General features: G+C 34.1%; 2 protein-coding genes across 2 annotated transcripts in view; one reads left to right on the top strand and one right to left on the bottom strand.

The window, feature by feature from the left end:
- Nucleotides 1-1,208: 1,208 nt before the first annotated feature.
- Nucleotides 1,209-5,035, bottom strand: LOC134268801 (acylphosphatase-1-like). Its single transcript, XM_062751053.1, has 4 exons — nt 4,899-5,035; nt 4,689-4,705; nt 4,241-4,350; nt 1,209-1,460 (listed from the first exon to the last, which is right to left on the bottom strand). The coding sequence occupies exons 1-4, from the start codon at nt 4,951-4,953 to the stop codon at nt 1,337-1,339; spliced, it is 306 nt and encodes a 101-aa protein (XP_062607037.1). The 5' UTR covers nt 4,954-5,035; the 3' UTR covers nt 1,209-1,336.
- A 105-nt stretch (nt 5,036-5,140) lies between these two features.
- LOC134268730 (proteasome activator complex subunit 4-like) overlaps nt 5,141-12,005 on the top strand; it is a 35,410-nt gene continuing 28,545 nt past the window's right edge. The window contains exons 1-11 of the mRNA XM_062750972.1: nt 5,141-5,413; nt 6,354-6,494; nt 9,093-9,209; nt 9,332-9,376; nt 9,735-9,884; nt 10,393-10,456; nt 10,914-10,988; nt 11,094-11,213; nt 11,304-11,399; nt 11,488-11,546; nt 11,764-11,970. Coding sequence (XP_062606956.1) covers nt 5,220-5,413; nt 6,354-6,494; nt 9,093-9,209; nt 9,332-9,376; nt 9,735-9,884; nt 10,393-10,456; nt 10,914-10,988; nt 11,094-11,213; nt 11,304-11,399; nt 11,488-11,546; nt 11,764-11,970 — 1,268 coding nt within the window. The 5' untranslated portion in view covers nt 5,141-5,219. The remainder of the gene's footprint in view (nt 5,414-6,353; nt 6,495-9,092; nt 9,210-9,331; nt 9,377-9,734; nt 9,885-10,392; nt 10,457-10,913; nt 10,989-11,093; nt 11,214-11,303; nt 11,400-11,487; nt 11,547-11,763; nt 11,971-12,005) is intronic.

Raw genomic sequence — 12,005 nt, forward strand, 5'->3', positions numbered from 1 at the left:
GTAAGTAGAACACACTAAGAACATAAGATACATTATTGTCAGTTTTGTGTTTTTGATTTTGATGAATGATGTTGCCATGGTAACCAAAATTGAAAAAAACTAAAATTTTATTGAAAGCTGCCGCTACATTTACAGTTGCAATCTTGTCATAAAAAGAGACTTAAAGAGACTTTAATCAAGGATCGATCATGATTCTATTTATTGCTTATGTAAAGTTTCAAGTCCCATCTGCTGCTGTTCTCTTCCTTTGTTATAAGTACAAACAAGTAGAGCTACAGTCTCGACATAGACTTCTTGTTTAAAAATACATTGGTGATAACTTTTGAATGAGAGAAGATATGGATCTTATATTTAATTATTTCCTGCATAAAACACCTTCATTCAGGTCCAAGGTATATCGTTTTTGACTTCATGACCTTGACCTAGGAGATGGATGGACGGACAAACAAGACAGTTACAATATGCCACAAATAGTTTTAAAAATCTCAACCAATTGGACACCAAATTAAAAGCAGGTGACCATCATTCTTACAATCTGCTTGCTTCAACTTTTCATTATCATTCCTATGGCCATGATAGATGGAACACTTCATTAAGTAAATCAAATATGGAACAGATATAGTCTAAATACAGTTGAATTTCAGTTTCTGAAACATCACAATCTCTGATACCATAGGTGAGTCAAAGCATTTTACCCTGATTCCTTGAATCGGTAACACTGACTTACAGATAATGAGGCTTTACTGTAAATAAATTCATACTTTACCATTTATTTATACAAAATCTTATTCACACAAAGTGAATGGGATCAGGCAACAGGCAAAGCCTATAGCCCTCTCCCTACAAGGTTTTGCCATAACATCTCACATATGGAAGTTCCTTCCCCTATGCATACACCCCCACCTCATTTTCTCTGGAAAAGGAATTAACAGGAGGAGGTCGGAATGGCCTAAATCCTCAGCAATTCAATTTAGAAAAAAAAAATTAATATGAAGAGACTTTATGTTAACCTTTTTTTATTTTAAAAACACCAACCAATATGACATACAAAAACCATAAATATGCGTATAAAAAAAGCAAAGCCAATAAACTAAGAAGAAAAAAATTCTGAAATCAAAAAGAGAATACTGATTTAATCACTTGAACTAGAAAAACAAACAAAATGCATGTATATACAAACATGAAAAACAAGCCCTAAAAAAACCAACATGTATATAATACTGATAACGTATAAAAATATAAATATTAACAAAAAAATTGTGAAAGACTATTTGTGAAAATGTCACTCCAAACAATAGCATGTGCAGTCTAGATCAGCTTCTGTTGTCCGTGATGTCTACCAGTCAGTAGGATCAATGGTGAATTTGGAGAACTCTCGATTCACAACCTCGTGTTCATTGTAGAAGTTTGCTTTGGTGACAGAGGAATATGGACTACCACTGCAAACCAGGAATTTTTTCCTATTGTACAAAATTTAAAGCCAGTTAGAAAAATATTTTTAATGTTACAATACTGATCTGCATGCATTGCTGAAAAAAATCCTAAAAGTGACTTGGATGATACATAATACCATAAAGAGGGTCTTGATGAATAGTGGTTAGTTTAATCATGATTATAAGTGTAATAATGTGAAGTGTAACAATAGTACATGTAAGTGTAAAGACAATTTACTTGATCTCTATTTGTCTCTTGTTCCCCTGGATTTTCAGTGTATTTTAATAATGGTAATTATTACCTAATCAAGTGAATTTTGTTGTTTTATTAGAGCTTTAATATTTTCATCTATTCTGTATGTGTTTTCAGTTTTTCTTATCTTTTCAAACCGATCTATTGACCGGTCAATAGACAGCGCGTTCTATTGACCGGTCAATAGGCTGCACGTTCTATTGACCGGTAACGTATTTCGAAAAAAAAAAAACGATCCGGGTTTTGAATTTAGTTGTTTGTAACAATGCACAGACATGGTAAACAATCATCTCCCTATTTGATCTTTCCACATTGGTTTTAAAAATTGTATGATTTCAATGGTCGGGTATTTTAGAGACCGTTCCTTTGGTGAGACCTATAAACCGAAGTCCCGTGTAGATGTAGGTGCTCTGCTGGCACGAAAAAGGTCCCTCTCCACCGGGAAATGGTGGCGTCTCCATAAGAGTGAAAAAATTTTGAGAGGAATGTAAACAATATCTATACAATCAATCTTTAATTTATATTACAGATGCACCATATCTAGGTATACATTTACAATATGGTACGGGAACCTTCTGTACTGAATAAACAGTTGTGAACACTTAATACAGAAAATAAAATTAGGTAATAAAACTATTATGTAATGCCTGAGCAGTCAATAGACCAGAAAATTTTTCCCTCGGTGCAAGGAACAGCTCAGTGTGTTCTATTGCCCTCGGCCGCTGGCCTTGGGCAAAAGAACACTCTGAGCTGTTCCCTGCACCTCGGGAAAAATATTCTGGTCTATTGACTGATCAGGCATTAAATAATTGTATACTATTCTGTATGTGTTTTCAGTTTTTCTTCTCTTTTCAAACCGATCTATTGACCGGTCAATAGAAACGCGTTCTATTGACCGGTCAATAGACTGCGCGTTCTATTGACTGGTAACTTATTTCGGAAAAATAACAATCCAGGTTTTGAATTTAGTTGTTTGTAACAATGCACAGACATGGTAAACATCTTTCGACATTGGTTTTAAAAATTGTATGATTTCAATGTTCGGGTATTTTATTTAATCAGAGTTACTTTAATTAATACACCGACGTTGAGACTGATCCTTCGGTGAGACCTATAAACCGAGATCCCGTGTATCAGTAGGTTCTCTGCTGGCACGAAAAAGGTCCCTCTCCACCTGGAAATGGTGGTGTCTCCATAAGAGCGAAAAATTTTCGAGAGGAATGTAAACAATATCTATACAATCAATCTTTAATTAATATTACAGATGCACCATATCTAGGTATACATTTTACAATATGGTACGGGAACCTTCTGTTCCGAATATACAATTGTGAACACTTATAATACGGAAAATAAGATTAGGTAATAAAACAATTATTTAATGCCTAGTGAGCAGTCAATAGACCAGAAAATTTTTCCCTCGGTGCAGGGAACAGCTCAGTGTGTTCTATTGCCCTCGGCCGCTGGCCTCGGGCAATAGAACACACTGAGCTGTTCCCTGCACCTCGGGAAAAATATTCTGGTCTATTGACTGCTCAGGCATTAAATAATTGTATAATGTACATTGTAATACATGTAATGGTAAATGTTATAATGGTATGTGTTATTATGGTCAGCAGGGTTGTCCCTTACACCCGTGGGCAGGGGTAATTTCCCTGGCTATAATGATGTAATATCCCCTAATTTATTCTCGTATTCTCCTTCAACGAGTTAAGCAACGAATTAAACAATTCCCCCTGTTAGAAGATGAACCCCAGACTCCTTTCTACTTTTTTATGCTGCACTCCCACTATCCAATTGTCAGGGAAGACCCTGGGTAAATTTTAAAACAATAAATGTAATAATTGATAAGTGTAATTATGGTAAATGTAATCATGATATAGGAACAGAAGCTGACATAAAAGCAAGAATAGGAAAGGCCAGAGTAGCATTCTTGCAACTTGAAAACATCTGGAAGACCAAGGGAATAACAACATGCACCAAAGTTAGGCTTTTTAACAGAAATGTCAAGGCTGTGCTTCTCTTTGGTTCCGAGACATAGAGGATGACTGTTGCCACAATAAACAGAATACAGACATTTGTCAACTCTTGTCTGAGACGCATCTTCCAGGTTAGATGGCCCGACAAAATAATTATAATAAATAAGAAACACCAATCTGTGCCAATTAAGAACAAACCAAGCCCCTATAAAAGCAGAAATAATGCAGAGAAGGTGGAGGTGGATACGGCATACTCTACACAAGCCACATAAAAACATCACAAGGCAAACCCTATCCTGGAACCCCCAAGGAAAACGTAAGAGAGGGAGGCCAAAGAACACCTGATGGAGAGGTTTGGAGGCAGACGTCAAAAGAATGGCAGCCTATGCCCCAAAAGGGGTAGCAGGCATAAGTAGGTAAGTAATCATGGTATATGTAGACCACATGTAATAATGGTTAACGTAATTAATTTATGGTAGGTGTAATAATAGTACTAAGTGTAATAACGGTAATGCAATAATTGTTAATGTAATCATGGTAGATGTAATAATGGTATAAATGAAATGAATACTGACATGCTCTCGACTTGACCCCTGTTCCCCTGTAGTGTGCCTCTGATGGTCCCCTTCTCTGTATTCATCATGTTCCCAACAACTCCCAATTTGTTAGCTGCTGCATAGGTGTACTGTCAAATAATAAAATGTGCAATCATACAATTAAGAAGGCATTAGAATGTGCATGAACATGGGTATGAGAGAAAATGGAGTTAACATGGATTTTATAATGTTAATAAGAAGTATTTACACAATCAACATGTAACTTTAAATTTTTAACTTTTATTCTGGTTTCTTTATGTTTTGAACTCTGTATAATAAATCAATTAAAATTTTCTATCAAGAATATAATTTTTTCATTTGAAGAGACCAGCTTTACTAAATACAAGTTTCAATCAGTAGAATATCTTACACATCTTACACTTCCAGCAAAAATATTCACTTATTAGTTAATTCATAATTTACTTACAGGTTTCATTGCAACACCTAGAAGGAAAAAGTAAACCAAAATGAAAAAGATGTAAATATACATATAAAACAAACAAAAAATGCAAATAAAAAAATCACATTTTGTTCCAAGAAAAGAGAGAAAAATAAAAAAAAAAAATCCAACTTTTTCTGCATCTCTATATATATTTACTATTTGATGAATTGTTGGATTATACAAAAAAAATCATACCTTGAACATTTCCACATAGTTCAAAATCAACTGAAATAGACCTCTGGAAAGCCATTTTCTTAGCAGAAAACAAACCGTTGTCAAAGTGAAAGTTGATGTCAATGCTGGTTCTCTGCCCTTGGTTCCGAAAGCTGCCGAAATTTACCGAACATATTCCGAGTGCTCTTCCGAATAAAAAATAAAAGGGAGACGTTGATTGGTCGAAAAATGGAACTTGACCAATCAAGATAAACGAAACAATTTTTGTACGTGACATAGAATATAGAGACTTTCGTAGAGCAATGTCATGTTGAATTAGCAAATTTGGGATTATTTCATAAGATGGATACCAGAGAGGAGGCTTTAGGCTTCAAGCCTCAAAAGGATAAAATCTACAATAAGTTTTTACCGTATGCGGAAAATATAGACGATGAATCTAATGCAGCCTTAGCAGAAATCAAAGGAAATCTGGCAAAGGCCGTTCTGCTAAGAGACGTGAAAGTAGGAGCTACTTTTTGGGTTGGACAGCTGACCAGGTAGTATCAAAGTTGTAACGTGAAAAAAAATGATAGAAGTCAATGCAGTTTGACATTTGATGCAGTAACCAGTCAGTAGAATAGTTTTGGTACATCCTGTTTGAAACAAGATTTAGAGATAACATTTTATATTTGAAGAAATTAAAAAATTGTTTAGCTATTCAAGCCCCATGAAGGGTACAAGTCAATTAACAAATAGGACCCACTTCATTAGTCTGTATTCAGCGTATGCAAAACTGTGTTGGTCATTTGATAGAACATACTGAACTATCGGTAAAATTATATTGTTCTACAGACCACAGGGGCCTGCTTCTGCGTTTAAATCAATCATTATATATTTTAAATTATATATGTTATACCATAAAAACACATGGGAGGATGTCAATTTGAACCCATCCTCGCTTAAACCTTTGTTTTCATTATAATTTCCCGGCCATGAGGGGCCTTTGACTCGATTCTATCAAGTAATGATTCCTCTAAGATATATGCTTGAATTTTTTTCTTGGAGTTTCTACAATACACCTTTCAGTCTAATAATAATTAAAACCTGCTCTTTAGGGCAGTTGATATGGATTCTTCAATTTTTTATTTGAGTGGATCGATCCATTTTAATTTGCTACATTGCAACTATTGGTTGCAATGTAGCAACTGTAACTGAGAATCATTTAGATTATTCTTCCTAATTAGGTCATTATTGACAAACGAACTTAACCAGCAAAACAACAGTAGTTGCTTTAAATGTTTCATCATACATGTAAACATTTAACATCCATCTAGTTCAATCCGAAGTAATCAATGATTAAGTGGATGCTCTGTGCAATCACTGTTTTAACATCTTTGCAACATGTGCTCTAAATTTATTATCCCAAGTGGAATGCCCTTATTTAATATCATTAATATGTTGGTTCATATCTTATATTGGAAATTTTACTTGTTTCAGATACATCCGTTTGTATGGAATGAAATTCTCCAAGGAGGATCATATTCTGTTCATCAAGCTGTTGTTTGAATTGACAACCATTCCTGACCTCGAGCTTTCATTGGTTCCTAAGTTTGCAACCCAGCTGGTTGCCTTGCTGAAGTAAGTTGAAGATGATGAAATGTTTAAATAAAATTGATTCACAACTTATAAAAGTTATCCCCCTTTATGGATGTTTTTGCATGGTTTATCAAATATGGAAGAAAAGAGAAGCTTTTTGTATGAAAAATTCTTTGATTATTAAACACTAACACATGAATGTTTTTTAAGTTTGATTTTTTTTTTTTGGGGGGGGGGGCAATAAATCACTGTGACAAACTTCAAAGTATATTTTATAACTTGCAGATTTTGTATTACTGTTTTCACTTGACTATAAAGTAATTATCAGAGTTTATGCATATGTATATTGCTACATTGTAAATAATATTGTTTAATGAATTATATTTTACAGGAAACAAAAACTGTTGACACGTGAAGATTTAGAATTGCCATGGAAACCTATTTATCAGCTAACGAAATTAGCATCCAAAATAGGCCTTACGCTTTCTCCCCATATGAACATCATGGATTGCAGTTATTTCCACAGTAAGTTATATTTTTCTGTGAAAGACAATTGCTTCAGTGATAAATGAATGAGAAAATTTTAACAAGGAAATATCAATGTACAATATGATTTCCACACTGAACTGTTTTTTTAATTTTTAGGTCACCTGAGTAACTCAGGTGACCTATTGCTATCCGTTGAATCTCCAAGGTGTCGTCGTGTGTCAGTGTGTGGAATGGGTTTTTCGTACTGTCGTGCAGACGTGTGTTAACATTTGAACATTTTCAGCTTCTTCTCTGAAAACCACTAAACCAATGTGTGTTCAACCAAATTTGGTATACAGCATCTATGGGTGAAGGGGAAAGAAAAATTGTAACATTTAAATGGTCCTGAGATACGGTTTTAAAGTTCAATCTTGGGGCCTGGGGGGTGAGAGGGGCACAAAACCGTTGATTTATAAAATATAAATGCAATCTTTAAAAATCTTAATAATTTTACTCCTGGACATCAAGCAGGCAAACTGTTGGCATGAATGTAATAACAAGCTTTGATGATATATACATTTAACAATTGTGAGAATTCAAATTAAATTTGGCCCCAGGAAACCTTTGGGGTATCCTTAGATGTTTTGTATGGCTATATAGATTATATAGTGAAAATGCATTTATTCTTTGAAAATCTTCTTCTCTGCTCCTGGGTATTAAATAAACTAACCAAGCACATAGTTATGATGAGCACTTTTCAGATTTGCCTCTTCCAAAATTGTGAATTTTATGCACAAAGTATCCCAGGGTGAAGGGGTTCAAGTTTGTTAGGGAAGGGCCACACCCTTTTCATATAGTGAAAATGAATTTGTTAAAAATTAATCATTTTTAAAAAATCTTCTTCTCTACTTCTGGGTATTAAATAAACTAACTAAGCACATAGTTATGATGAACAAGAGTGCCTCTTCCAAAATTGTGAATTTTATGGCCCCAGGGTCAGGGAATATATAGGAAAAATCTTTAAAAATCTTGTTACTGGGCCAGGAAAGATGAAACTCATGTGGTTATATAGTGAAAATGCATTTATTCTTTGACTACTTCTGGGTATTAAATAAACTAACTAAGTACATAGAATATATAGGAAAAATCTTTTAAAAGTCTTCTTCTCCAAAATTGTGAATTTTACTCATGTGGAATAGGTCCCAGGGTCAGGTAAATTTAAGGTTCAAATAGGTGTTAGGGTGGGGCCCTATTGACCCAATTTTTACATAGGAATATATAGTGAAAATCATTTATTCTTCTGGAAATCTGAAACTTCTCTGCTCCTAGGTATTAAATAAACTAACCAAGCACATAGTTATGATAGGAATATATAAGAAAAATGCCTCTTTCAAAATTGTGAATTTTGTGACCCCAGGGTTAGGGGTCAAATTTGTTGTTAGGGCGGGGCCCTATTGACCCAATTTTTATATAGTGAATATATGCAAAAATCTTTAAAAATCTTCTTCTCTGCTTCTGGGTATTAAATAAACTATGTAATTAAATAGTTATGTTGATCAAGAGTGCCAAAATCAGTTTTACAAAATATATAAGAAAAATTTTAAAAATCTTCTTCTCCAGAACCACTGGGTCAGGGGTTCATGTGGTGTTAGGTAGTGTAGATTCTAGTTGGTTATATAGTGAAAATGCATTTTTCATAGGAATATATAGGAAATTCTTTCCTTGCTCCTGTGTTTTATGCCACTGATCCAGGAATATATATACTCATGATGAAGAAAAATGCACCTAGCAAAATGGTTAGTTTTTTTATGCCCCCCGGGGTGGGGGTGAAGGGGGGGGGGACCCAAGTTTTACATAGGGATATATATAAATTAATGCTTTGAAATTTGCTCTTTGGTGTTAATCAACCATTTTATCATAAAATTTGCAAAATTTGGAAATATGTCAAGCCCCATGTGCTCAGTGGTTCCTTTGGCCCTTGGGCCTCTTGTTTTTTTTTATTATTTGGGGGGGGGGGGGTTATAAAACTTCAGTGTAAGTGCATATTTCATAACTTGCAGATTTTGTATTACATGTTCTATTTTCACTTGAATGTAAAGAAATTGTCAAGTTTATGCATATGTATTCAGTTATGTTATAAAATAATATTGTTTAATAAATTATATTTTACAGGAAACAAAAACTGTTGACACGTGAAGATTTAGAATTGCCATGGAAACCTATTTATCAGCTGGTAGAAAACGTAGCTTACTCCCCATACGAACATCATGGACTGCAGTTATTTCCACAGTAAGTTATATAACTATAAAGGACAATTGCTTCAGTGATAAATAGATAAGAAGATTTTAACAAGGAAATATCATTGTACAATTTGTTTTCCACACTGAACTGTTTTTTTTATTTTCTTTTAGCAATATGGAGCACGATTTGAAGAACCTTGTTAACTACTGTAGGACGTAAGTTTCTCTGCCTTGACATTCGACACTGGATTTTATTGAAACATTAAATGTTGTTCATAGTCATGAAATAAGATGTATTTGTAATGTTATAATTCATGAAAAACAATGAACATCTTCAACAGAGTATTTTGTGCTAATCAGAAGGATTATTAATTTTATCAAAACAAGAACAAGGATATTACAAGGTAGTAAACTTTTTGAAGAGTTCATTTGTCTGACAATTAAAACATTAAAAAATAAGCGCTTGATGGATGAAGATTATGCCAGTTCATGTGAGTTTACATGCAGAAATACACTGAATAAATAGAGGTGCATCTAATAAATATGATAAATTTACACCTTGGTTTATTTTTAGCTATTTCCCACTCTCAGCCACTCAGGAAATGCTGGATGAATGGCGACCACTGCTCTGTCCATTTGACGTGACCAACATAAAGGCCATTCACTACTTCGAATATTTCTTGCCAACCGATCTACTTCCTGAAAACCATGCTAAAGGATTCAAGTGAGTTTAGTCACCTTGTAAACAACTGGAATGCTATCACGATGTAAACAGCAATGTAAACAAATGTTCCTGTATGTTAATATCATATGATACATGTACATTAGATTTCTAAAACCTAAATGTCAGCTTAGAAAGCTTTTTTTAATTAAACCTTATCCCCTAATAAAATTTTTTAATTCTAATGAAACAAAGCTATTGAAAATAATGTTACACCTCTGTGACTTGAAATTTGACAGGGTCCCTTTTTTCCTTCAATTAAACACTCACATATCTGGAAGATGGAGATGTTTTCCAAATTAATCTGAAAAAGTTAGGGCTAAAATATGAATATAAATTGTAAGATAAACTGATCTTCATCATGGAAAAATGTTATTTGTATAACCATTGACTTTTGATCTGTTGTAGACATAATTAAATTTTTTTGTAGACATAATGAAATTTTTGTTTATATGAAGTTAAGATGAATTTTAAAAATGCCAGCTCTATGTATATGTAAACTTTCTTCCAGGTTGTGGCTGGATGAGTTTCTAAACATGTGGCACTCTTACCAGAATGCACCTACATGGGAGGCGGTAAGTTATTGCTTATGTTAAGGAGAAGTACTGTACATAGATTAAATTTAGGAGAAATACTGTGTACAGAATTATATCTGCCCTTTCTGAGGCTTTCTCCCTTTCCAGCAAGTTTGCCCCATTTTGAATGTGCCCAGAGACAGTTGTGTTTAAGAGATTATGAAATCTTCTCTGTATTCTCCCTGTTTTAAATTTGTCCAATATTGAATCGGTAAAAGGGTAAAAAAATTTCCTTGAATACAGTTATTTTCCAAAAGCGAATAACACTTAACAGTGAGTTTCGTTAAAATTCAGTATTTGGACTCGTATTTTGTTAGGCTTGATATACTCAATGTACTGGAAAATTCCACTAAATAGAAAGCAAAGGTCTTTCCTTCTGAAATCAAAAAATCTTATTGCAATAAAAAAAATTTTATGTTATACAATTTTTAAAATTATGGTGAACATTCCGTTCTAGGGTTTGGTAAGGTTGTTTGCACGACTGGCACATGACACCATTGGCTATATTGACTGGTCCCCACATGTTTCCATGGTAAGCTTTTAGCTTTTTAGAATCCTATGATAAGATAACGATTACTTTCTGTTAATTTTTGGAAATCAATAAGATTGTGGCACAATATTTAATATTTGTATCCAGGTTTTTAATCGCTTCATGAGGAGTTTCAATCTGCCAGTGGGTATGCAAAAAGTACAAGTAGGCCGCTCCAACAATACGTATGACATTGGTGCCACTGTCACCTGGATAGTGTCCATGATGGTAAGATTTTCCCTCAATAATTCAGCAATTGTCTCCCTTTCCTCTTCAGAAGGAGAGTATTTCAAGTTATTGTATGACTGTTCATTGCAGGGTGGACCCAGTGGTAGTTTAGTTCAGGATCACATTGACAGCTTCTTCAAGGCTCTGCAGTCATTTTTTCATCCTTCAAATCTTGGAAAGTGGAACGTAAGTTCATCCTGCAGAAAGTTACAGATTTATTTTCCATAAAAGTGAGGAAAAGTATCCTTCTAATAAAAATGTGTTCATTTTTCAGATAAAGCTGAGTGGTCTTTTAATGAATTTTCCAAAACTGGTGGTGAAGAGAATACACAGGTATTTTTACTAAAAAGTACACTTAATTCCAAGAAAAGAATTTTTTCTTCAGATTCTAATTTTAGCCCATATTTTAATCCTCAGGGTTATTTATTTAATAAAGGGCACATAACTCTGCAAAAGAGTTTATGAATTAATTTTAAGATGGATAAAAATACAACAATGTGGAACTTTCCGAAATTAAAATATCTTTACAGTGTACAATATTATTTTTTAGAGAAAGGTACAAGAAGAAGGACTGGCTTACAGAGATTCCAGCAGACCATAAGCTGAAGGATTCGGAGATCACCAGATTTGTTAAGAGCATGCAGCCCGTGGTGTCTGTATCAATGTTCAGTAAATACGGCAGTCACGATTCAGCCGTGGCGCTGAGACACCTCTCCAACATGAGGCCCGAGCTTATCATTCCAGATTTGTTAGAGAAGTATGATTTCATATTTGGTTTTCATCTTTACCTGT

Source organism: Saccostrea cucullata, unplaced genomic scaffold, assembly GCF_032062105.1.
Source record: "Saccostrea cucullata isolate Sc308-1 unplaced genomic scaffold, CSIRO_AGI_Scuc_v1 ctg5086, whole genome shotgun sequence".
Classification (NCBI taxonomy): Eukaryota; Metazoa; Mollusca; class Bivalvia; order Ostreida; family Ostreidae; genus Saccostrea; species Saccostrea cuccullata.